The following is a 22,141-nucleotide window of genomic DNA, read 5'->3' as shown; positions in this document are numbered from 1 at the left end:
GGAAGGTATACTTTTTCGTGGTTCTAGATAATTCATATTCAAAAAGTAAGAAATTATAGTCGGGCGAGGCCGTCCATATAATTCCCTACACCTGTTACAAAAATAACATGTGATTTAGTTTTTATAATACAGCATTTAAGTTGAATTGTACCTTGCCTCATATACCTACATGTACTTTAGCCATTTATTGTTGAAAAATAATTATGGACATTGAGGTAAAATTTTGAAGGAGGCTTTATGTAGGGGCTAGGGTCATCTTTTAATTCATGACGTAGCTAGATGGAAACTTTCGGCCTGTTATAGATCTGTCTGATCCGGATGGGGAAGATCAGTGCCGATCTGTGGCAGGTGGTCGAGGACAGGTTCCTGGACGAAATCGCTGCATACAGTGGTAGCCCAGATGATGTATCTTTCAAGGGTGCAGACTGGGCTAGGGGCATCAAGATTGTCAACAAAAATTTCTTTGAATTTTTAAGGGCCACTGTTGCCAAGCTTGGTGACCTTAGTCCGGACTCAAAGCTGGAGGTGATTCGTGCATCTGAACTACCACTCTGGTCAATAGTGACAGTATGGATTCCATCACCCATAAGACCGGTGGACATTCCCCCGACAGCCGGTTCTACGTACCGGAATGACCTGACTGGCGGTATTGGCCAAGCAGAACAAAAATCTCCTTACAAACCAATGGAAGTTTGTTGCTACAATGGTGTGCAAGGAGAATGCAGGGAGGGATTTCCGTCTCGCTGTAGACGACAAATCATAATTCAGCGGGTTCAGCTGTAGGGGGGCTAGGTGAAAAAATTGACCGATATTTGCTTCGTCTAAGGTATCATAGAAGATCATGTGCCAAATTTCATTGAATTATCTTCAAAATGTTTACTGCTGTTCTCACTTTCTCTTTACCAACGTCTCTTTTTCCCTATCTCTCTTTCTACTCTTACAGGTATTAATACAAAGGGATCAACATGGACCCAAGTAAAGCCGAAACGGCTACCAGTGATAACCTAACCATCTTGAAAAGTGCGACTTGTAGTTTGATTACGAGGCTTACAAGCCCTATTCGAAGTTTCAACAGTATGGGGGCAAGGTGAAATAATGGACCGATGTTAACCATTTTCAATAGGCTGGGACAATAGATCATGTACCATACTAAAATATAAAAAAATTGTTTTTCTTTAAAACTGACTTGTATGGGAACAGGAATATGTATATTTTTACGCCACGATCTATGTAACAGCACACATAAAGTTTATATATTTCACGAATAAAAAATCTAATTAGCATATTGAACGATAATAGAAATATTGATTTTGTTTCTTCCTAATAACTTCACTAGACATGGTGGTCAAGATCTTTCTATATTTACAAAAAACAATAAACAATTTAGATGTAAAAAAATTTACACATATACTATTTTTTATTATAAAACTATAGTTTTATTAAACACCATTACTTATTTACTTCTTCTTGGCATTTTCTTCATTTTCAGCGTTTTCACGGGCTTGCTTGGCACGGATGCCAACAAGACGAGCATCAGAACGAGCCTAAAATAGAAAAAAGTAAACAAAAATAAATCAAATTGCTCCAACATTTAAATTTTAAGAAAAATAAAAAAATATTAAAAAAAGAACAGTGCTTTACCTTGCGCAAAGTAGCGAAAGCCTTGAATTTCTTCTCGTCCTTGGTAACTTCACGGAATTCAATGGTGGGTTCTTCCTTCTTAATAGGCATAACCTTACCAACAAGTTGGGTGGCCAACTTGCATTCTTCAAGAGAAGATTCACCCTTGCGGATCTTCTTCTCATTGATGGGGAAGAGAATCAATTTGCTCTTGTATTCCTTCAAGCGTTGGATATTGCGTTGACGGGATTCGATGGATTTGTTCTTGCGTCTGCGATCAACAGCGATGCCAACAGTTTTGGCAAAACCAGCAGTAAGACCGGCACCCTATACAAATAAACGAAATTATTAAATGTTTACATCTTACTGGGGAAAATGTGTGTATGTGTGTCATTATTTAGACACCTACCTTCAATTCTTCCAAAGTGAAACCGCGACCAGCACGCAATTTGGTGTGATAACGGATGGTGGGGCATCTGACTACGGGACGGAGGGGACCAGCAGCGGGACGGGGGAAGACTTCCTTGGCTTTCTTAATGCGGTTATTGCGCCTGCGGATCTTGCGGGCGGGCTGGTTGAACCAGGTCTTAACATGACGTTGCCACCACTTGTGGAAGTGAGCATTTGGAATCATATTATTTCCCTTACCCATTTTGTTGTTTAGTCTGCAATTGTTATAAACAAAAATAAGCACTGATTAGTAACGTTACAACAAAAATCCACTTAATAAGTACACATTTACGTTTATTCTCCATATAACCACAAAATAAAACAAAAATTATTTTTGTACACACACCACGTGGTTGTCTCATGAAATTTTTACACAAATTTTCATTTTTCTTTACAAAAATCCATTATGTTTTATGCATAGCTTATTGGTAGGCACTTGTTTCATTTAATTTCTTTGAAATTTCAACAAAAACTTTTTTATTTTTTACATATTTTTTTAAAAAAATCACAAGCAAAAAATTTTTACAAACCTTTTCTTCCCAACAACGAATCAAAAAGGAAAAGTGCAGCCAACTTAGCAATGTCGAAAAAACATTTTTCGAATAACAGTCGATTATTTTCGAACTTAGCATACAACTCTGTGTAGGTATAGGGTACGGAAAATGCAACTATGTAAGTAACCGATAACTAATGATTTTTTTTAATAATAGCTAGATTCATGAAATTTTAACAAAAAATGTATTTTTAGAGAACGTTTACTGCTTGTCGTGAGACTTTTTGTCGAAAGTGTAATAAACCATTCAATGCTATTATACTAAAAACAAAGTTTTTAGATTTTTTATCCCTTTTTTTATAAGTTTCGTTTCCTTTTTAGTACAAAAATTAACCTCAAGTTCTACGAAATAATTTAACATACATGAACTTCAGTTTGTATAGACAAATTTTTGACGTCTATTGTAAACAAATTTTCAAACAATAAATTATCAACAAAAAAATGAATAAATTGACTGTCGAACTATATTTGAAAGAAGGATGTTGGGCGTTAATCAGTACTTCAGATGGAAATCGAACCCACCACCTCTGGTCTACTAGACTGGAACACCAACCTCTAACCTACCGGAGGCCACATGTAAAATCCTCTGTGTCTGTAATATATAACAATTCTTAAGTTTTCAAAAGGGTGCTTTATATTTTATGGACCGATCCGGAAAAACTTTTACAAAATGATTTTCATACATATAAAACAAATTAAAATCGATTTTTATCCCGAAATCATTACCGATTCATGAGCTATTTACGATTTGGTAAATTTGTTAATAAATTATATTCGTTAAAATGGTTTTTAGAAGTAAACTATGTATTGGTCTGGATTTAAACCTGGATCGGTTCATATCCAGGTTTTAATTGTTAGTACGATTTCAACAGATGTGATAATTTTTTTTTGGGGTTTAATTAGGTTGGCGGTGCATTAAGCACTCATATTGCCAGGTTATCACACGTTTGTCCAGAGAAAACCCCACCAAACGACCTATACCTTCATATAGGAAGTTGGAGCATCCGGACTTGATTTCATTCAAAAGTATTAATGTTATCCACCAGAAAAGAGTTCCAGAGTTTTAATGGTATCCACCAATATATATTTGAGTTTAAATGGTCTCCACCAGGTTATATCGTGAGTATTTTATGGTCTACACCAGTTAAAAATGTTTGAGTATTCTATGGTCTCCACCAATAAAACATAACCTCACTTGAGGTGATACGAAAGCACTAGGATAATGAAGACAACATATAACTTTGAACAGTTATATGAAGTAATACACTACACCAGTGCGAGCGAGACGCAAAACTGTCGAAAGCCAGGCAACAAACACAAGCCTGAACGCGTTTAAGAAATAATCGCGATGACGCGAGAGTTGTTCCCCAACTAAGATCTGAATTACGAATGTGATACAATTTTGGTACAATAATACCAGAATGATACAGTTATTTATTTTAAAAAAACAAATTCCTATACAATGAATTTTTGGATTAACGAATGGACCTGACAATATATCGTTCGTTATGCCGGATTTTCCCGTACTATTAAAAATCGAAAGATATATTTTATAAATTGCAAGATGAATATATCAACATATATTGTTGTTTTTTACTTTAAAAGAAAGTTGAAACCACTTTACTAAACTCCTTGTTATAAAAAAATACGAACATATTTCATTTCAGTGCTTTTCAAAACGAATAAGTTGACAACCCTGTCGATATTGATAAAATTCGATGACGCGATTGCAGACGAAAAGAAGAATTATCTATTTTTTATAAAAAAAAAAATTGTGTTGACAGTTTAAAAACAGTAAAACGAAAACATAAATATTTTGGAAAAAATGTCGGATCCTTTGCAAGATCCTCCGGTGACCCCACATATAGCACAGCTAAAATTTGCTAAATTACACAGTCCCAAAATGAAAAGTGTGTACTGGCGTCATTTTGGATTTCCGACAAATGAAGACAACTGCATAATAACAAAACAAAATGTAGTTTGCCTTATTTGCCATAAGGTTTTAACTAATCATGGTAATACCACCAATTTACGCGCCCATCTGCAATATCGTCACAAGGAAGTTTTCAATCAAATTATACAAGATAATGGGATACAGGTGCCGCCGCGTAAGCCACAAACAAAATTGTCAGTTAATGGTAGTGGAACGGGCGGCATGAAAATTAAACGTGAACCTGTCGATAGGAAACCAAAAATTAAAGTTGAATATCATAATTCTATGATGCAGCAGCATGATACCTACTCGAATGATGCCTCTGTAAGCGGCAACGAAGACCATTCGATATTGTATGAAACCGTGGTGCCGATGACTTATGAAGACGATGACATTGTGGACACTAATCATTTTACAAAAATCGAAGTTAGCACTGCCAACGAAGTCAAACCAACTTGTAGTGATTTGCTACAGGTGAGTGGCAGTAGTAGTAATCGTAATGTGGAACGGAAATATCGTATTAGTGCTGTCAATAATATGTCCACGGATTTGTCAACAATAGATAATTATCAATTGCAAGAGGCCCTAACAAATCTGGTGATCGATGACTTACGAAATGTGGAGAGTTTATTTGATGCCAGTATGTCTAAATTTATTCGAGCAATATGTGTTAATGTTTCTATACCGTCGGCGAAAAAGGTAACTTAAGATATTTGGCAAAAGTTAAAAACACATTTATAAATTTTATGAAATCCTTTTGCAGATAGAATTATATATTAAAGAATTGCACAGTGATAAATATACCACACTAACGGATCAAATAAAAGTTCATTCACAAATTAAACCCTATTCCTTGGGTTTTGAACTGTGGTCCAATGTGGAACAGAAAAACTTTCTATCAATATTTTTTAACTATACCACAGATGCACCCGCTTATAATTTGATAAATCAGATCTACTGTACAATAGAATATAATAAATTTACAGCAATTGATACAATATTTGAAGAGTTTAATTTACAAAATTGTACAGCGGCCATAATAAATTGTGATGATGATTATTTAAAGCATTTTCTAGATGGTAAAGGTAAGTTTGGTTTTGATTATTATTTTTTGATTAACTAGTTAAAAAACATACATATTTGTTTGCAGATATACCCATTATCTACTCGTATGATACAATTGTTAATCATTGTATTAAAAATGTTATAGCATTACCAGCCGTAGCCTCTATTATTGAGGAAATCAAAGATACAATAATGCGTTATAATGTGGAAATAAACTCCAAGGTTAGTACATATATTTAATTTATAGAGATTATTTGGTTGTTATTTTAATCAATTATAGGAGGTTGAAATTCCCGCCATAAATGATGATTTCCCTTGGACTTATTATGAGTTATTAAAGTTTTTTGCAGAAACTTTATTTTGGCCTGAGGAATTAGAAGTTTTAGTTGCCTCGGCTAAGGGTCTTTATGAAATACTTAGTACACTTTCTGTAAGTGGAATAAAATGAAAAAGTTTTCTTTTATTCGTAAATATTGACTTCATTTTAGGTGACTTTGGATACATTAAAGGGTGAAGATATACCATTGAGTAGTATGTTGTCACCGATTACGTCTAAGGTTTTAACGAAAAAACTGGCCATACATGAAGGTGACGATAATTTTGTGGAAATTATTAAAAGCACCATCAGTGATACACTTCATAAATTGTAAGTATTTGTATTATACATAGTTGATAGGGTTTTATAAATCGACTTTCGAATAATCGAACAATCGACTTTTTGTCGAAAAAAGTCGAAAAGTCGAAGTCGACTATTTTGTCCCAAAAAAGTCGATTACTAGACTATCGTCTGTGAAAAAAGTCGAAAAGTCGACTTTGTTAATAAAAGTCAAAAAAGTCGAAAACTGTAGAAACAAGTCAAAAATAGTCGAAAATTTTAAAAAAGTAGAAAAAAAATCAAAAACTCTAAAATAGTCGGAAAAAGTCGAAAAAAGTTGAATGCAAAATAATAATAGTTGGTGCAAAATGTGTTAAGTCAGAGACCACAACTAGTAGGGTTCTATAGTTAAAACGAAAAATCGACTTTTCGACTTTTTTCATTAAGTAAAGAGTCGACTTTTTGCATTTTACGAAAAGTCGATTCGACTTTTTTCACAGACGATAGTCGAGATAACACGAAAAGTCGACTTTTAGACTTTTTGCGTTTAGGTAAAACGCGACTTTTCGACTTTTTGCATTTAGTTAAATGACGACTTTTCAACTTTTTGCTTTTTATGCAAAGTAGATTTTTCGACTTTTTTCAGTTAGTTAAAAGTCGACTTTTAGTGTTTTCGACTTTTAGTATTTAGTAAATAGTCGACTTTTCGACTTTTCTCGACTTTGAGACATTTTTCCACTTTTTTACTATTTTCGACTTTTTGACTATTTTCGACCTTTTTCCGACTATTCGACTATTTCAGACTTGTCGACGATTTTCGACTTTTTCGATTTTCAACTATTTTCGACTGTTTGACTATTTTGGCCTTTTTTCGACTATTTTAGATTTTTCGACTATTTTTGACTTTTTCCGACTTTTTCGTCTTTTCGACTATTTTTTACTTTTTACAACTGTTTAAAATTTCGATTTTATACTTTATGTCACCACGCTGTATCTAATAATTTCTTAGTTTATGACACTATATCTCGAAAAATTTTTGTCATTAATAAATTCGGATTTACTTCAGTCCTGTAGAAAAGTATACTGGGCTATCAATTCCTTGGCAAAAATAAAAGGCATGATTTTTAATTGTATCTTTTTTATTTACAGAGTCTTGTCGGATAACCACTTAACCATTGCAGCATTATTAGATCCTAGATTTCATCGTTTAATAAACATCAACAATTTGAATAATTGCATTAAAATTTTAACCAGCAAATATGATAAGATTACAGAATCACAAGGTATATCACCAAGTATTTCCTCTCCCAAATCCACACAAAATCGAGTTAAATCTTCAAATTCCAATAATACAGTTAAAAAATCAAGTATGTTAACTTACATCACAACAATATGAAACAACAAACAAATTATAAAATTTCTTCTTTCCTATAGATTTGGAATTATTTTTCGATTTAACTGAAACTCCAGTGGAACAACCAGTCATAACCTTGCCCAATAGTGTAGAAACCGACTTGAAACGTTATCGCACCGATGTCTATTGCAGCCTCGATGAATCGCCCTTTTTGTGGTGGAATCGTATGGGTCATATGTATGGCTCCTTAAAACATCTAGCCCATCAGTATCAATGTGTACCCTGTGTGGTAAATATGAACTATAGGAAAAATATAAAAGAACAAATTTTAGACAGTCAAAAACGTTACATGTTAACTGGCAATCTTATAGATGCTATATTATTTTTACATTATAATTGAATAGTAAACGTTAAATATATGATTAGATATTTTCTTATGTTAAGAATTTTTAGTTTTAAGCTTGTTTTTGACCATTTGAATGAGGTATACATACTAACATATACATATGATTAGTTTATGTATGGCTGCTTATTAGTATGATGTATGATGGTTTCTTAGTTTTAACACAGATATTAATAAAAAAAATATATATATAAATAAAAAAAATTCTAATTAAATTTGAAGAAAAATATAAAGATGCTGACTAATATTGGGCACTAGCATTTCGTAATAAAATAAATTTCTTAGTTTTATTATTTACAGAAACAACATATTAATTAACAACATTCTTATAACTACTTTAACTTAGGCTTATTATTCTTCTTTCATAGGCTGTTGTGGTACGTTTTCAGAATTTGTATGATTAACTGTTTTAGCTTTTGTCTTAGTCATGGTTTCGAAAGGTTCACCAATAGTTATAGGCAAACGATCACCCCAACGACCAGCTTTGGCACATCTATATGCGGGTCTGCAATATAATAAAAATTGATGAAATAAACATGATTTTCTATAAAAATTTCACTAACCTTCCATGTTTAGATTCGGTAAATATAATTTCTTGTAATTTGCCTTCGGATGTGCACATTCTGCAAATGGCATGTTTCGAACGTAAAAGTGTAGGACGTACAATTCTAGGCCATGCTCTTGTACTATCTTCTGGTAGTCCTTTTTTAAGTATCACATAACTAAATCTGGCTGTTGCTGTACGTTTGCTTTTTTTGTTTAAATTTGTTGGCATAAAAGTAATTTCGAAATTACAGGGAGTACGATCTTCTGGATTTGAAAGGCGGGGACAAATGTTGTCATGTGGACACTTGAAGTAATATTTAGAATATTTGTATTAGCGCATTTGTTTCATCATTAAAGGCTTTTCTACTTACCGGTGCAAAAACATGACCCACTAAACTATGTTTTTCTAAGGATAAAACGAAATCTCTGGCCTCATTTACCAATTGGGAACCACGTCTTGTACCCTCTTCAACTATAACCATATAACCATCACATTTCTTCCACAAATTTAATATCACACTCAAACGGTTTTCCGAGCTAGCTAATTCAAACAAGGAATGGGAGCATATAACTAAATCATATTTAGTCTAAAAAATAATAAAATAAAACGATTAAATTTCTCCATAGTAAAAAGCCTATACTCTACTTACTTCTAGTCCCGGCAAAAACTGTCGATAGAAAACATTTTTCAAAGTCATTTGTTGATTTTCATTGCCATCCCTTAAAATTAATTCGGATAATTCATTCATATGCCTAGAACTGTCAACATTGAAATATTCGAATATGGAATCCTTCCATAAGTTACTACTGGCCCACATGCCAGTGCCAACGCCCGAACCAAAATCAAAATAACTTTGTGGTTTAAATGACGAATCACGTGTCTTAATTTCCTGTAAAATACGCATTAAAACACCATACTCATGTGCCCCTCTGGCCACTGCATACACCAGTGCTTCATATTCTCCATATTGTACCGGCTTCCAGGCAAACGATCTCTCCCTTAAGCGTCTTTGCAATAATTGTTCTCTGCGCTGTTGCCATTGTTTACGTTCCTGTTCACTGAGATTTCCCATTTGTTCTTGCGGCATTATTGTTTCTATCTCTTCCATAATTTTCTTAACTTTCACATTCATTTCCTCTGCTTCTGCTGGTGGATGACGAGATGCAATGAATTGGTTTAATTTCTTACAGTCTTCCATAAGAGTTTTAATGGGAAAATCACCAACTGCTTTTTGTAAAGCTTTCTCGATATTACCCGGTAAAAGCGTGCGATTGAATTTCATAACTCCAGGATGTTGCCTCGCTTTTACTTCATCATTTTCTATTTTACGCAAAACATGCTCGTCAACTTCTACAGCGATTTTGCTTGTATTTCGACTTAATTGTTTAAACACTATTAATTGTAAAGGTTTTGTAATATTTTTCATAGATAAATTCATATTTATTCTATAATTTGTTAAACATTCAAAGAATTAAAAGAATGGAGAAACTACAATTCAACAGCTGATTCAGGCGAATCTGGACAAGGTGAAGTCCGAGGCGTATTCGTATTTTTTATTTATGGGGTTTGACAACCGCGATACTATTGTCTGCAGTTAAATGACTCCCTCTTCACAAAGTATACAGAGATGTCACTTTTGATATTTGAAAAAGTCTAAAATCAGCTTTTATTTGATTTTGAAATTGTTTGGTGAGAAGAGGTATATAAAATACAGCTAAAAAAATCATTGAATTCGTTTTGTGCAAAAGAGAGGAAAATACCTTTTGCTCGTGACGTCTCTGTATACCCTGTGCCCTCTTGCTTAAATTTGCCTTCGCGTTGTTTATTTACAATAGGTGTATGTTCAGTGAGGGTGTCAACAGAAAATGAATCGTTAAATTATCGATAAAACGCATAAAAATATATTTGTATATTTAAAAGAAAAAGTATTTCTGACAATGTTGCAAAGCAAATATTGTAAGTTGACACGGTTGTTAGATACATTTTGTTTTCAATATTGTAAGATCTAACAAAAGTGTATACAAAACTTAAGTGCCTCTGGTGGATTTAAGAAAACTGGAACATCAAATTCTGGTTAGAATTGGATTTAAATATTTAGATAAACTTCCGCTTTTTAAAAGATAGTAGTTTACAATTACTACTATTATAAGCAACAATTATATGTTATCGTTAAGTTTTTTTACAGAGTTACCAAGACTTTTGTAATAAATATACACTATAATAATTTGTGTAATGAGTTCAGTGTGATATTAGAGGGAAAACATACCTTAAAAAATAGATTTTGACAAGCATTTGGCAAAACTGTTGTAATACAAAGCCACTTTAAATAAATTATAATATCAAGCAAAACATTTTAAGTTTGATTTCTTGCATTTCTTTAAATTTTCACTGCATTTAAGGAATTTTTAATTATACATATTTGGGTAACTTTCTAATTTTCATTACATTGGCAACCATATTCTATGGACAGCTCATAACAAATTTGAACGAAAGTAAAACTTTTTCATATTCCGCTATTCTCGCGAAAAATATTTGATATTTTCAACTAAACAACAAAGAAAATTATTGTTTACTTTGTGTAAAAATTTAATTAAAACAGTTTAAAGTTAGAGAAGTTAAAGAAAATATCATAAAAATGTATTACATTCGGTATTTGTGTAATAAAAGTGCCAGAGAAAAAATTGATTAGTATAAAAAAGTGCCACCGAGAAAAAATCAGTGTATGAAGCAAAATAGAGGAGAAAAAAAGAAAACAACAACAAATACTGTGCCAACCAATTAGAAATTTAACACCAATTAAAATACCACCAACAAAATAAATAAACATTTAGCACATTCAATCAAATACAGATTAAAAACCCTGAAAATTATAAATTACTAGTTTTCACACAAATTTTTTATTTCTTTTTTTTGTTAATAAATACATTTTGCAAGAGATAAAGGTTTTTTAGTTAAAGTAATACAATCGCTTTAGCAGAGAAAAAAAAACAACAACAAACGAGTCTAATATACAGAGCAGTAGCGGCAGCAGCAACAGCCGTAGTAGCAGAGAGAAGAATAAACATCAAATCGAAAACAGAATAGAATAAAATATGTGTCAGAATTATTCATTGCGAAGATTCTGTGAGGAGTGGCGTATCTGGATACGACCTTTACTTATTATAACCTATGGCATATTTGCGATAATCGTAGTGCCTCTGCTCATTATCAACTCCGTTAAGGATGGCTTTCAGCGTCGTGATCAATTGATATTAATTGGTGGCTTATTTGTTTTATCAGCAGTGCCCATATCAATTTGGCATATTATTCAGCATGTTGTACATTTTACAAAACCCATTTTACAAAAACACATCATACGCATATTGTGGATGGTGCCCATATATGCCTTAAATGCTGTAAGTACTCCCAAAGTACACCAACGGCTTTTAACAGTGATTTTCAATAATATGTTTAATGATTTTTCAGTGGATTGGTTTATTCTTTCCGAAACATTCAATCTATGCCGATTCGTTACGTGAGTGCTATGAGGCCTATGTGATCTATAATTTTATGGTCTATTTGTTAAATTATTTAAATTTGGGCATGGATTTGGAAATGACCATGATGTACAGAACACAGGTACATCATTTCTTTCCCATGTGTTGCATTCGTCCCTGGACTATGGGTCGAGAATTTATACATAATTGTAAACATGGCATTTTGCAGTATACAGTGGTGCGGCCAATAACCACATTTATAGCGGTGTAAGTATTTTTAAATTTTCAAGTTCAATTAATGATAATATTTATGTACGCCTTGCTTGTATTGCGTATCAATTATTTTCTTTTCTATATTTCATATACATATTGTTCAATTGATTTTATTGTTTGTCGTAATATTGTCTAACGTTTAGGTATTTTCCTTAAGTGGTCATCAAATTCTTTGCTTTTTGACAAACATATGTACGTGATACCGAGTATTGCCGATTTATATACAAATACAATTATTCGATTAGTTATTTATTTAATTTTTACACAATACATTTACATACATATGCATATGTTTCGCTATTTATTAGTTTTTGTTTTAAGTTAACAAGGATCGTGTATTATAAGGTATACTTCTACTTGGAGGGTGATGGATTTCATTGGAATTTCATTTTAAAACTAGAATTAAATAAATAAAAATACCGAAAGTAAACAACTTAAGATTTGGAGAAGAGAAATTGCGAAAGGACCGTTAAAAGTGGATTTGAATCCATCGTATGTTCTCCTCTAAATAGCTACTTATAATATTTACATCTGGCAACATTAATTTTGTAATCTTGTAAAGATATGTATGTAGAAGGAATGATATTTGTAGGTGGTTCGGGGAGATGGAATACTTGATGGTCTTTAACTGTAGAGAGCAAATATGTAACAATTAACTAAATATGAGGACAACGATTTAAAGTATTTGAAAAAAATCGTTAAATTGAGCAATTATTGAAGCTTTGTGCTGCGAACTTGACTTACACTATTAGGTATTACTTTAGTTATTCGTTTGAGGTATATTTAGCTTTCCTGGGAACGCAATTTGATGCAAAGTTGAATGGTACGTATGCTACGAGCGTAGTACAAGGTGGCGCAAAAGTAATCTTTCGATAATTTTTGACTGTAATTATGAAAACTTTGATTCTTTTTGTGGATTATTTTTATTTGGTCTGATGTTATGTAAATGTCCGCGGCCACAGTTGACTGTTTTTAAGCCCTTTTTATGTCATTTTCCATCACTTTGGCCAAAACTTCCGGCGATAGTTTCTCACATTCTTGACGGATATTGTCTTTAAGAACTGCAAGAATCTGAGCCTTAATGACATAAACCCGCGACTTCAAAAAGTCCCACAAAAAGAAGTCTGAAGCGGTCAAATCAGGCGATCTTGCTGGCTAGTGCAAATTACCAAAACGGTAGATTAGGCGTCCGGGAAATGCATCCTTCAGCATATCGGTTGCGGCACGTGCAGAGACTGCCCCTTGCACTGTCCTGTTGGAACTACATGTTTTCCAATCCCAATTCATCAAGTTGCGACAAAAAGAACTCGTTGATCATTGCTCTGTAGCGCTCACCATACTCAGTAACGTTTTGGGCGCCACGTCTTCGAAGCAGCACACCATACAGTGACTTTGAGCGGGTGTAATGGTTCTTCGTGGGTTACACGTGGATTTCAGTGCCCTAGAAGTGTAAATTTTAGTTATTTACGTACCCGCTAAGATGGAAATGGACCTTCCATCATCTTCCTCTTGGTGGTGATTAAAGATGGCTTGAGCTGAAGCAATGTAGCGTAACATTGTTTATTAAGGTGTATTTCGCTTGTGTTTACTACACAAATGTCAAAACAGAACTGACACTAGGGCCAATCGCAAAATTTAAATCATTTTCTGATTGGAGGATTGCTTTTGCGCCACCTTGTAGCAACAGCAATCTGATGGTTGGGATTAGATGGTAGATGACATGCCAACAGGTACTGTTTAGCCAAACAAATTATAATATGACTGACAATAACCAGGCCTCATGTAGATAATTTGTTCCCACGACAATCGGTTCTTCGCACCGGAACGACTCGTAGTTCAACGAACAACGACCAAGGATTGTCAACCCAGTCACACCGACTTTACACGTGTCGCTGCTACAACAACAACATGTAGATGAATCAATCATCCAAATAAAGAAAATTTTCTTTTCGAAATCCGCCTTTTAAGTTTTTGTATTATTTAAATCTTTAGGAGGCTTTAAAAACTAAAAAAAGAATTAATAAAAAATTTAAAATTATATTTTTAGTATTTGCGAATTATGCGGTGTCTATGGAGAAGGTACTTTTGCCGGAAATGTAGCATTTCCCTATATAGTTGTTATCAACAATATCTCTCAATTCGTAGCTATGTATTGTCTCGTATTGTTTTATAAAGCCAACAAGGTAGGATTTACAGCGATAATTAAAAAAACTATAAAACTAAAAAACTAAAAAACTTTCTTAACAGGAGGATTTAAAACCCATGAAACCTATACCAAAATTTTTGTGCATTAAGGCTGTAGTTTTCTTTTCATTTTTGTAAGTATAAAAACGTTTTTATGAGAAATTATTATTAATTATTTAAAAAATTTTTCATTATTAGCCAAGGAGTGTTACTAAACGTTTTAGTTTATTATAAAATTATAAAAATCTTTGAAGCTGATGATTTGGGTGAGGATGCCAATTTGGCCTCCATGCTGCAAGTAAGTTTGTTTTAAAACAAAATATTTTTCAAAACTAAATACGAATAAATATTTTATGTTTATTTTATAGAATTTCATTATTTGCATTGAAATGTTTATAGCAGCAGTTGCTCACATTTATAGTTTCCCTCACTATCCATTCCATATTAATTCTCAACAATATTGGAATAATCCAAATCATAACTGGTGTCGGGCTTTTTTGTCCATGATCGATATATCCGATATACAAGAGGATGTATCCGAACATTTAGGAGTTGTCACTGGCACAATAAGTCGACGGTTCCAAGGTCGCAGTGCTTATCAGCCTTTATCGCGTGGCACTAGGCGTTCGAGTGGTGAGTACTTTAGACGACTAGATGGTGAGGATTCGAGCAGTAGCCAACAACTGTTAGTTCCGGACACTGACATCAGTGATAAAACAGGTAATAATAAGAAAAGAAATCCATATCAAACGCATTATACTAAACCACTGGCCAAGGCCAATCGCTATGGAGCTACAGATAGTCTTGTGCTACCCGTTTGTGATGCTGCAATAACCAATGATTCTCAATCTCAATCCCAATTAGCAGGTAACCGTCCCACCACTTCCAAAGCTTCCATAACAACTGGCAACGATACTAGCAATGCCGCCGCCATCATTGCCACCAACACTAACACTCATCCCTCTGCTACCCACTCCAATTTTGGCGGTATTAGTATACAAAAACGCGATCCCAACGTTAGAGACTTTCCGACACATTATGGGGCACCCGTGGCAGGTGGTACTAGTTTCCTGCAGGCTCGTAATGTAACGACAACACATGCTCCCAGTCCCATTCCAGAGTCCGTTGATGATTTTGCATCATTTATCGGTTCCTCAAGATGACAGCGTTATGATAGTAATAGTCAAAATTATAATCCATCCGCTAGTGAATCGATTTCTATAGGGTTTTCCAGTAGCCTTAAGTTGTCGACGGGTGGCAGCCTCAGTAACAACAGTAATAATTCATCTGATTGGTTAAGTTCGCCCGCCGATGGTGTGGGTTCAAAATTATTATTAGATGATGATAATAATGATAATGATGATGATGATAATGATGACGACAATGTTGGCGATGATATTGATGTAGGTCCAACAAGTTCTAATATGCAACAACAACAACTACAACTTAGCCAACCACAAACTGAATCTAACGAATACATCACTTAAACATCACCACTAACAATCACGACAACTAATACAAAAACAAACAGAAAAAGAAAAACAAGAAACACCAAACACAATTGAACTACAAACAAAATTATTATTAATACAACCAAATGATAGAAACGAAAACAAATCTACTTAAAAAATTATAGACGTACAGATCGAACGAGTGTAGACTTTAGGGAAGAAAAGAAAAACAAAATACCCAAAAAAGCAATTGTTATTGTTTGTTTTTTCTTTATTAATCTTTGTATTTTGTAACTTAAATGTTTATACTTTTTAGAAGTAAATTAACAATATTATCATTAATTAGTGATAATATGGTGTTAACAAATTTTTTTGGATATTATAACCGAATTCTAAGTTTCATATTCTTTAGAATCTTTTTTTTAAATTTATGAATATTGCACTTGTTTTCTTGCGAGCTGCCCCTTCATCATTCCTATGTTTCAATTTCAGATTCCATTTAATACTCTTAAAAATGTATCTTATTTCCGCACAGTTCACAGACCAATCTTTTAGTTATTTGACAACATGTATATTTTGTCTTTCTGCAGTCACTGTATCGGATTTTTCTGTATTGTATATATTGCTATAAAACAATGGTTTTCAGATCTTTGGTGCCATTAAAGTAATAATCCAAAATAATCAACAAATGTTTTTGAAAAAATCTAAATTTCAAAATTTTTTAAAAATTTTTAAAAAATTAAAACACTCTCTTGTATGTTCGAATTTTCAAATATTTGTATTATATTCGAAAATTTGAATCGTGTTCAAAACTAATCTAGAAATTCTGATAACTCCTAAAAAAATTAGGAATTTTAAAATTTTATTCGAACATTTGCAAAAAACTTTCAAAATATTTATAAACTTTCAATATTAGATGGAAAAAGTCACATATTTTCAAATTATTCCTTTTCAAATTATTACGTTTCCGCATTCACTTACACAATAATCGAAAATAAGTTCGAAAATTCGAAATTATTTCCGAAAAGTTGTTAACGCTGTTAAAATTTTATCTAAATCATTAGGAAACTGAAAAATATAATTTTAGTTTTATTTGTAACCAAATTTATTACATTTTACAATTTCAAAAACAAAATTTTTTTAAAAAAAGATTTCAAAATATTTGTAAATTTTCAATATTGGATTGAAAAAGTCACATATTTTCAAATTATTCCTTTTCTAAATTTTAAATACGTTTCCGCCTTCACTTACACAATAATCGAAAATAAGTTCGAAAATTCGAAGTTATTTTTGAAAGCTTATTAAGGCTGATAAAATTATCTTTAAATCTTTAGAAAGATTAAAAATACAACATTTATTTTATTTTAATTGAAATTGAAGGCATTTTTTTAATTTCGAACTAATATTTTCAAAAAGTTTTCAAAATATTTATAAATTTTCAATATTGGATTGAAAAAGTCACATATTTTCAAATTATTCCTTTTCTAAATTTCAAATACGTTTCCGCATTTACCTAAGCAATGATCGAAAACAAGTTCGAAAATTCGAAATTATTTTAGAAAAATTGTAAAGGCTGTTTAAATTATCTCTAAATTTTTAGGAAGATTAAAAATACAACTTTTGTTTTATTTTAAGCGAAATTGAGACCATTTTCTAATTTCGAACAAACAAATTTTCAAAAAAAAAAAAGATTTTTCAATATTAGTTTCAAAATAAGATATGTTCGGCATTCAGTTACACAACGTTGAGAAAAAGTTATTCCAACAAAAAGCGAAATCGTAAGAATAAGAAGAAGCATTTCCATTTAGTTCTAATGCGTAATGATTGCGTGTATTCTACATTATAATCGCAACTACGTTTTTGTAAATTATTTCAGTAACTAAATGTCTAATTGAAATGCAAAACGTAGAAGTAGTCAAACGGAGAAAATTTCGATTCGAATTGATATGCAGAATAGATATGATTAACTTGGATTTTTATTTTGTTTAGGAAGCTACCTGTTTTCTTTATAAAAACTTATCTAAACCGATTTTAAAATGTTAAACCTTAACCAAAATCATATATATTTAACCCCTATTCTGAATTTCGACTACATTTACCCATTCAGTTACACAATGTTCGATCATTGTATAGGTATTATAACAAAAACTGAATCGTAAGAAAAAGAATTTTGATCGTAATTACGTTTTTGTAAGCTGTTCTTTATGTGGCGCAGAGTCGAATCAAAATGCAGAATGCCAAAGTTGCCAACCGAAGAAAATTTCAATTCAAATTGAAATGCATAATAGGGGACATTCATTAAAAGAACTTTTGTGAAACTTACTTATCAATATAACGGTCTAAATCTATATATTGCGCAATGCACTTTTTGAAACAGTACTTTTTGAAAAAGTACTTTTTTACTTAAAAAAAAAAAAACGAAACATTTAAGTTACAAAATATACAAGTAATTTCCTTATTTATCTTTATAATATATATTCTCACTTGGTTTATAACATAGTTTTTGCTTTAATGTTTAATTTAAGAAATTCAATTAATTGCAAAATTTTATTTATTTTTTTTTAACTTTTGGGTTTTTATGTGGTTTTTATTATATTGTTTTAACTACTTTTTTTTTTAAAAAAAAGCATCTGTTTTAATTTTAACAAAAATTTAAGTTTGATTAAATAAATTGTTTGAATTGATTTAATTAAAACTAACCAAAGTAACAAAAAAAAAAAAAAAAAAAACGAAAAGTAAAAGAAAGTTTTTAGTTTTAAGAAAGCAAGACTTATTTTTTATATATATAATAAATTATGTGTAGGTATTTATACAAAAAAAAACAAAAAACTGTAATTATAAATTAAAAACTGCAAGTGGCCTTTGTTTAAAAACTAATAATTGATAATTCAATTTCTATCGAGCTAACATTAAAATTCTCATTCAAAATAAAAAAAATTGTCTTTAAGACAATAGTATAGTGATTTTCAGCGGCTTTAAGCTAAAACAATCAAACATTAATACAAAATTTCATTTATTATAAATTTTTGTAATTTTTTAACAGATGCATTTGCAAATATTGCTTTAGGAACTTTTTAAAGTAAAAAAACCGATAAAACAAAGCAATACAACTACTATTACGTAACTACATCATACACTATCCTTTTTGTATTATATGTGTTTGTATTTACTCCTGTTAACTGGTGTTTTTTAAGAGGAAAACAACACAAAAAAAAAGAAACTTAAGAAAACTTTTGTTTTAAATTGTTTATAGAGTCGTGTATATTATTAACAATTTTTATAAATAGTTAGTTATAGCTTTAGGTTTATATAATACAAAACAAATTTATATGAATTTTTTTTATTTCCTTTATTTTTTGTATTTATTTTAAATAAATTTTTAAATTGGAAAAATAATAAAAAAAAACGAAAAAAAACGAAAAAAAATTAAAATGTTTGTATTTTATTTAATTTTTATTATCAAAATATAAAGGGAATGTATATAATTTTTCTTTTAATTACCTTCTAATATAATAAATTCCTTTATGGTTTTACTTTTCACAGTTTATTTATTTGTTTGTAATATTAATACTTTATTTTCTTTTAATTTTAGTTAAACAAGTTTAGTTTAGATTTTTTTCTTTTTTTCAGCATTTTTATAAAAATTATACTAATACAGACAATTTCTTTTTTTTATATGCAATAATGGGAGGGGGGTTTTAAGTACATATTTTATTAACAATTTATCGTTTAAATCGTTGGTTGTTTTTAAAATAAAGAAAAAAAAGACTTAAACATACATTTATATTTAGACATTTTGTTAACAAATGAAAACACACAAAAAAAATACATTAACAATTTAATAAATTAAAGCAACAAAAAGGCACAATTTTGTTTTGTTTATTAATAATGATTTCTCTTATTTTCAGTAACATTTTATCAGTATTTTGTTAGTTTGTTTGTGTTTTTTTTTTTATTATTTTCTTATTAATTTATTTATTTGTTTAATCATCTGTCATACACTCTTGCCTACATACATATATAAGCAGCCGCCAAACCACCCACCCATTCATACGTCAAATTAAACTTATCAAATAATAAAATAATAATAATAATAATAATATGTAACTAACTGGTTCCTGTGTACCATGGACTACTAAACTGCTCAAACTACTAACTCAAAACTCACTCGTAACTCCCTGTTGTCGTGGTTTACGTCGTCTTTGTTTTTTTTTCTTAACATTAGTTGTTGTAGTTTTGTCGTCCACCCAATTCTAAAAGGAAACGATCTGGATGATCCATCCAATCAGCTGCTGTTAATTTAACTGTACGTTGTCGTTCAGCTTCTTTAATTTGCCATTTTTTAATATCCAACTGCACTTCACGTGATGTCTTATCTCCACAGCCCCATACCTTGAATAATAAAAGTAACAATAATTATTAAAAAAAGAAAAAAAATACCAAAAAATCGAGTAAAAAATATTAAACAAGAATATAATTAACAAAATTGTTTTTCTTTTTGTTTGTTATGGAAGCTTTGTTGCGTGATAACTAATAATATACATATATATATTTACATTAATTTATTTGTATATGAGTAATGATTTTACTGTTTTTTTTTTGTTTGTTCGTTTGTTTCTTTTATACAAATGTGAATAAAATTTATACCTAATAAATTGAACTAACGAAATTTAAAATAATTATAAGACAAATAATAACTGCATATACAATACATACATAAAATATATATAAAACAAAATGTTCTATTATAATTAAACGAATTATATTAAATTAATTGAAATATACGAAATAAACCAAAGTGTATAGAAAAACTAGATCGTGAGTAACAGGTTTTTCTTTTTCATTTTTATAGCAGTAATGACAAGATCCATTAGAAATTGTGGTAAAACAAGTAAGAGTTCTATATTCGGCTGTGCCGAATCTTATATACCCTTCACCATGATGTGTTTAAAGCCTTTTGTACCTTTTGAAGAACGAAAAAGTACCAAAAAGTCCCCATCTATGGGTCCTCAGTTAATCCGGGCCATACAAACTTAATTACATGTTCCTAGGTTCAATATTGTAGAAATTGTAAAAAGTACCTTTTGAAGAACGAAAAAGTACCAAGAAGTCCCCTTTTACTGGTTCTCACTTAATCCTGGATATACGAACTTAATAACATGTTTCTAGGTTCAATATTATAGAAATTTCAAAAAGTACCTTTTGAAGAATGAAAAAGTACCAAAAAGTACCCTTTCATGGGTCCTCACTTAATCCTGGCCATACATACTTAATTACATGTTTCTAGGTTTAATATCGTAGAAATTGCAAAAAGTACCTTTTGAAAAACGAAAAAGTACCAAAAAGTCCCCTTTTATGGGTCCTTACTTAATCCGGGCCATACATACATAATTACATGTTTCTAGGTTTAATATCGTAGAAATTGCAAAAAGTACCTTTTGAAAAACGAAAAAGTTCCAAAAAGTCCCCTTGTATGGGTCCTCACTTAATCCGGGCCATACATACTTAATTACATGTTTCTAGGTTCAATATTGTAGAAATTGCAAAAAGTACCTTTTGAAAAACGAAAAAGTACCAAAAAATCCCCTTTTATGAGTTCTCACCTAATCCGGGCTCTACATACTTAATTTCATGGTTCTAGGTTCAATATTATAGAAAATTCAAAAAGTACCTTTTGAAAAACGAAAAAGTACCAAAAAATCCCCTTTTATGGGTTCTCACCTAATCCGGGATCTACATACTTAATTTCATGGTTCTAGGTTCAATATTATAGAAATTTCAAAAAGTACCTTTTGAAAAACGAAAAAGTACCAAAAAATCCCCTTTTATGGGTTCTCACCTAATCCGGGCTCTACATACTTAATTTCATGGTTCTAGGTTCAATATTATAGAAAATTTAAAAAGTACCTTTTGAAAAACGAAAAAGTACCAAAAAAATCCCCTTTTATGGGTTCTAACTTAAGCCAGACTCCACATACTTAATTTCATGTTTCTAGCCAATAACAAAACATTAGTGCTGCTCTCGCTCTGCTACTCTTGCTCTGCTGCTCTTGCTCTGCTTTGCTTTTATAAACAAATTACAATAACAATATTTACCGTATTGTTATGTATTTTGTTTTTGTTTTTTGCAGTTTCTGTCTGAGCATGAATAAAAAATCTAAATTTTATATGAAATTTTCAGAGGTTGTCTCGGTTTTTTGCTCATATCTCCGTTATTTATGGACCGATTTTGCTGAT

The 22,141-nt window shown here is 31.3% G+C and overlaps 5 protein-coding genes across 7 annotated transcripts in view; 2 read left to right on the top strand and 3 right to left on the bottom strand.

Annotated features, from left to right (window-relative positions):
- Window positions 1–1,382: 1,382 nt before the first annotated feature.
- On the bottom strand, window positions 1,383–2,663 carry LOC111685246 (60S ribosomal protein L13). Its single transcript, XM_023447501.2, has 4 exons — window positions 2,601–2,663; window positions 2,030–2,285; window positions 1,642–1,947; window positions 1,383–1,544 (listed from the first exon to the last, which is right to left on the bottom strand). Exons 2-4 carry the CDS (start codon window positions 2,270–2,272, stop codon window positions 1,458–1,460), a joined length of 636 nt encoding a protein of 211 aa, XP_023303269.1. The 5' UTR covers window positions 2,273–2,285; window positions 2,601–2,663; the 3' UTR covers window positions 1,383–1,457.
- A 1,653-nt stretch (window positions 2,664–4,316) lies between these two features.
- LOC111685237 lies at window positions 4,317–8,250 on the top strand. The gene is made up of 7 exons (XM_023447489.2): window positions 4,317–5,255; window positions 5,320–5,641; window positions 5,707–5,843; window positions 5,902–6,051; window positions 6,110–6,267; window positions 7,366–7,583; window positions 7,651–8,250. Exons 1-7 carry the CDS (start codon window positions 4,449–4,451, stop codon window positions 7,968–7,970), a joined length of 2,112 nt encoding a protein of 703 aa, XP_023303257.2. The 5' UTR covers window positions 4,317–4,448; the 3' UTR covers window positions 7,971–8,250.
- On the bottom strand, window positions 8,216–10,052 carry LOC111685238 (methyltransferase-like protein 17, mitochondrial). Its single transcript, XM_023447491.2, has 4 exons — window positions 9,170–10,052; window positions 8,891–9,106; window positions 8,537–8,823; window positions 8,216–8,478 (listed from the first exon to the last, which is right to left on the bottom strand). The coding sequence occupies exons 1-4, from the start codon at window positions 9,956–9,958 to the stop codon at window positions 8,325–8,327; spliced, it is 1,446 nt and encodes a 481-aa protein (XP_023303259.2). The 5' UTR covers window positions 9,959–10,052; the 3' UTR covers window positions 8,216–8,324.
- A 947-nt stretch (window positions 10,053–10,999) lies between these two features.
- LOC111685239 (transmembrane protein 184C) lies at window positions 11,000–18,336 on the top strand. Of its 3 annotated transcripts, none has more exons than XM_023447494.2 (7): window positions 11,003–11,915; window positions 11,986–12,263; window positions 14,317–14,452; window positions 14,517–14,587; window positions 14,652–14,751; window positions 14,822–15,173; window positions 15,321–18,336. In XM_023447494.2, exons 1-7 carry the CDS (start codon window positions 11,613–11,615, stop codon window positions 15,614–15,616), a joined length of 1,536 nt encoding a protein of 511 aa, XP_023303262.2. In that variant the 5' UTR covers window positions 11,003–11,612; the 3' UTR covers window positions 15,617–18,336. The 3 variants fall into 3 exon arrangements, with proteins under 3 accessions (XP_023303260.2, XP_023303262.2, XP_023303261.2); XM_023447493.2 differs by having other exon boundaries at window positions 11,021–11,915; window positions 15,318–18,336; XM_023447492.2 differs by having other exon boundaries at window positions 11,000–11,915; window positions 14,822–18,336.
- A 1,200-nt stretch (window positions 18,337–19,536) lies between these two features.
- Window positions 19,537–22,141, bottom strand: part of LOC111687452 — an 8,538-nt gene continuing 5,933 nt past the window's right edge. Inside the window, exon 5 of the mRNA XM_046945293.1 lies at window positions 19,537–20,296. Within this exon, the coding sequence (XP_046801249.1) occupies window positions 20,126–20,296 (171 nt within the window). The 3' untranslated portion in view covers window positions 19,537–20,125. The remainder of the gene's footprint in view (window positions 20,297–22,141) is intronic.

This window comes from Lucilia cuprina, chromosome 2 (assembly GCF_022045245.1).
Source record: "Lucilia cuprina isolate Lc7/37 chromosome 2, ASM2204524v1, whole genome shotgun sequence".
Classification (NCBI taxonomy): Eukaryota; Metazoa; Arthropoda; class Insecta; order Diptera; family Calliphoridae; genus Lucilia; species Lucilia cuprina.
The sequence above is the reverse complement of the archived record's forward strand: the minus strand, read 5'-3'. Positions and strand labels throughout refer to the sequence as shown.

Coding starts and splice junctions, on each gene's coding strand:
- LOC111685246 (XM_023447501.2), bottom strand. CDS start 2,272: ATGGGTAAGGGAAATAATATGATTCCAAATGCTCACTTCCACAAGTGG. Junction 1,948..2,029: donor TCACTTTGGAAGAATTGAAG/GTAGGTGTCTAA, acceptor TTATTTGTATAG/GGTGCCGGTCTTACTGCTGG. Junction 1,545..1,641: donor CTTTCGCTACTTTGCGCAAG/GTAAAGCACTGT, acceptor TTTCTATTTTAG/GCTCGTTCTGATGCTCGTCT.
- LOC111685237 (XM_023447489.2), top strand. CDS start 4,449: ATGTCGGATCCTTTGCAAGATCCTCCGGTGACCCCACATATAGCACAG. Junction 5,256..5,319: donor CTATACCGTCGGCGAAAAAG/GTAACTTAAGAT, acceptor ATCCTTTTGCAG/ATAGAATTATATATTAAAGA. Junction 5,642..5,706: donor GCATTTTCTAGATGGTAAAG/GTAAGTTTGGTT, acceptor ATTTGTTTGCAG/ATATACCCATTATCTACTCG.
- LOC111685238 (XM_023447491.2), bottom strand. CDS start 9,958: ATGAATTTATCTATGAAAAATATTACAAAACCTTTACAATTAATAGTG. Junction 9,107..9,169: donor AGTTTTTGCCGGGACTAGAA/GTAAGTAGAGTA, acceptor ATTATTTTTTAG/ACTAAATATGATTTAGTTAT. Junction 8,824..8,890: donor TGGGTCATGTTTTTGCACCG/GTAAGTAGAAAA, acceptor TATTACTTCAAG/TGTCCACATGACAACATTTG.
- LOC111685239 (XM_023447492.2), top strand. CDS start 11,613: ATGTGTCAGAATTATTCATTGCGAAGATTCTGTGAGGAGTGGCGTATC. Junction 11,916..11,985: donor CCATATATGCCTTAAATGCT/GTAAGTACTCCC, acceptor ATGATTTTTCAG/TGGATTGGTTTATTCTTTCC. Junction 12,264..14,316: donor ATAACCACATTTATAGCGGT/GTAAGTATTTTT, acceptor TTATATTTTTAG/TATTTGCGAATTATGCGGTG.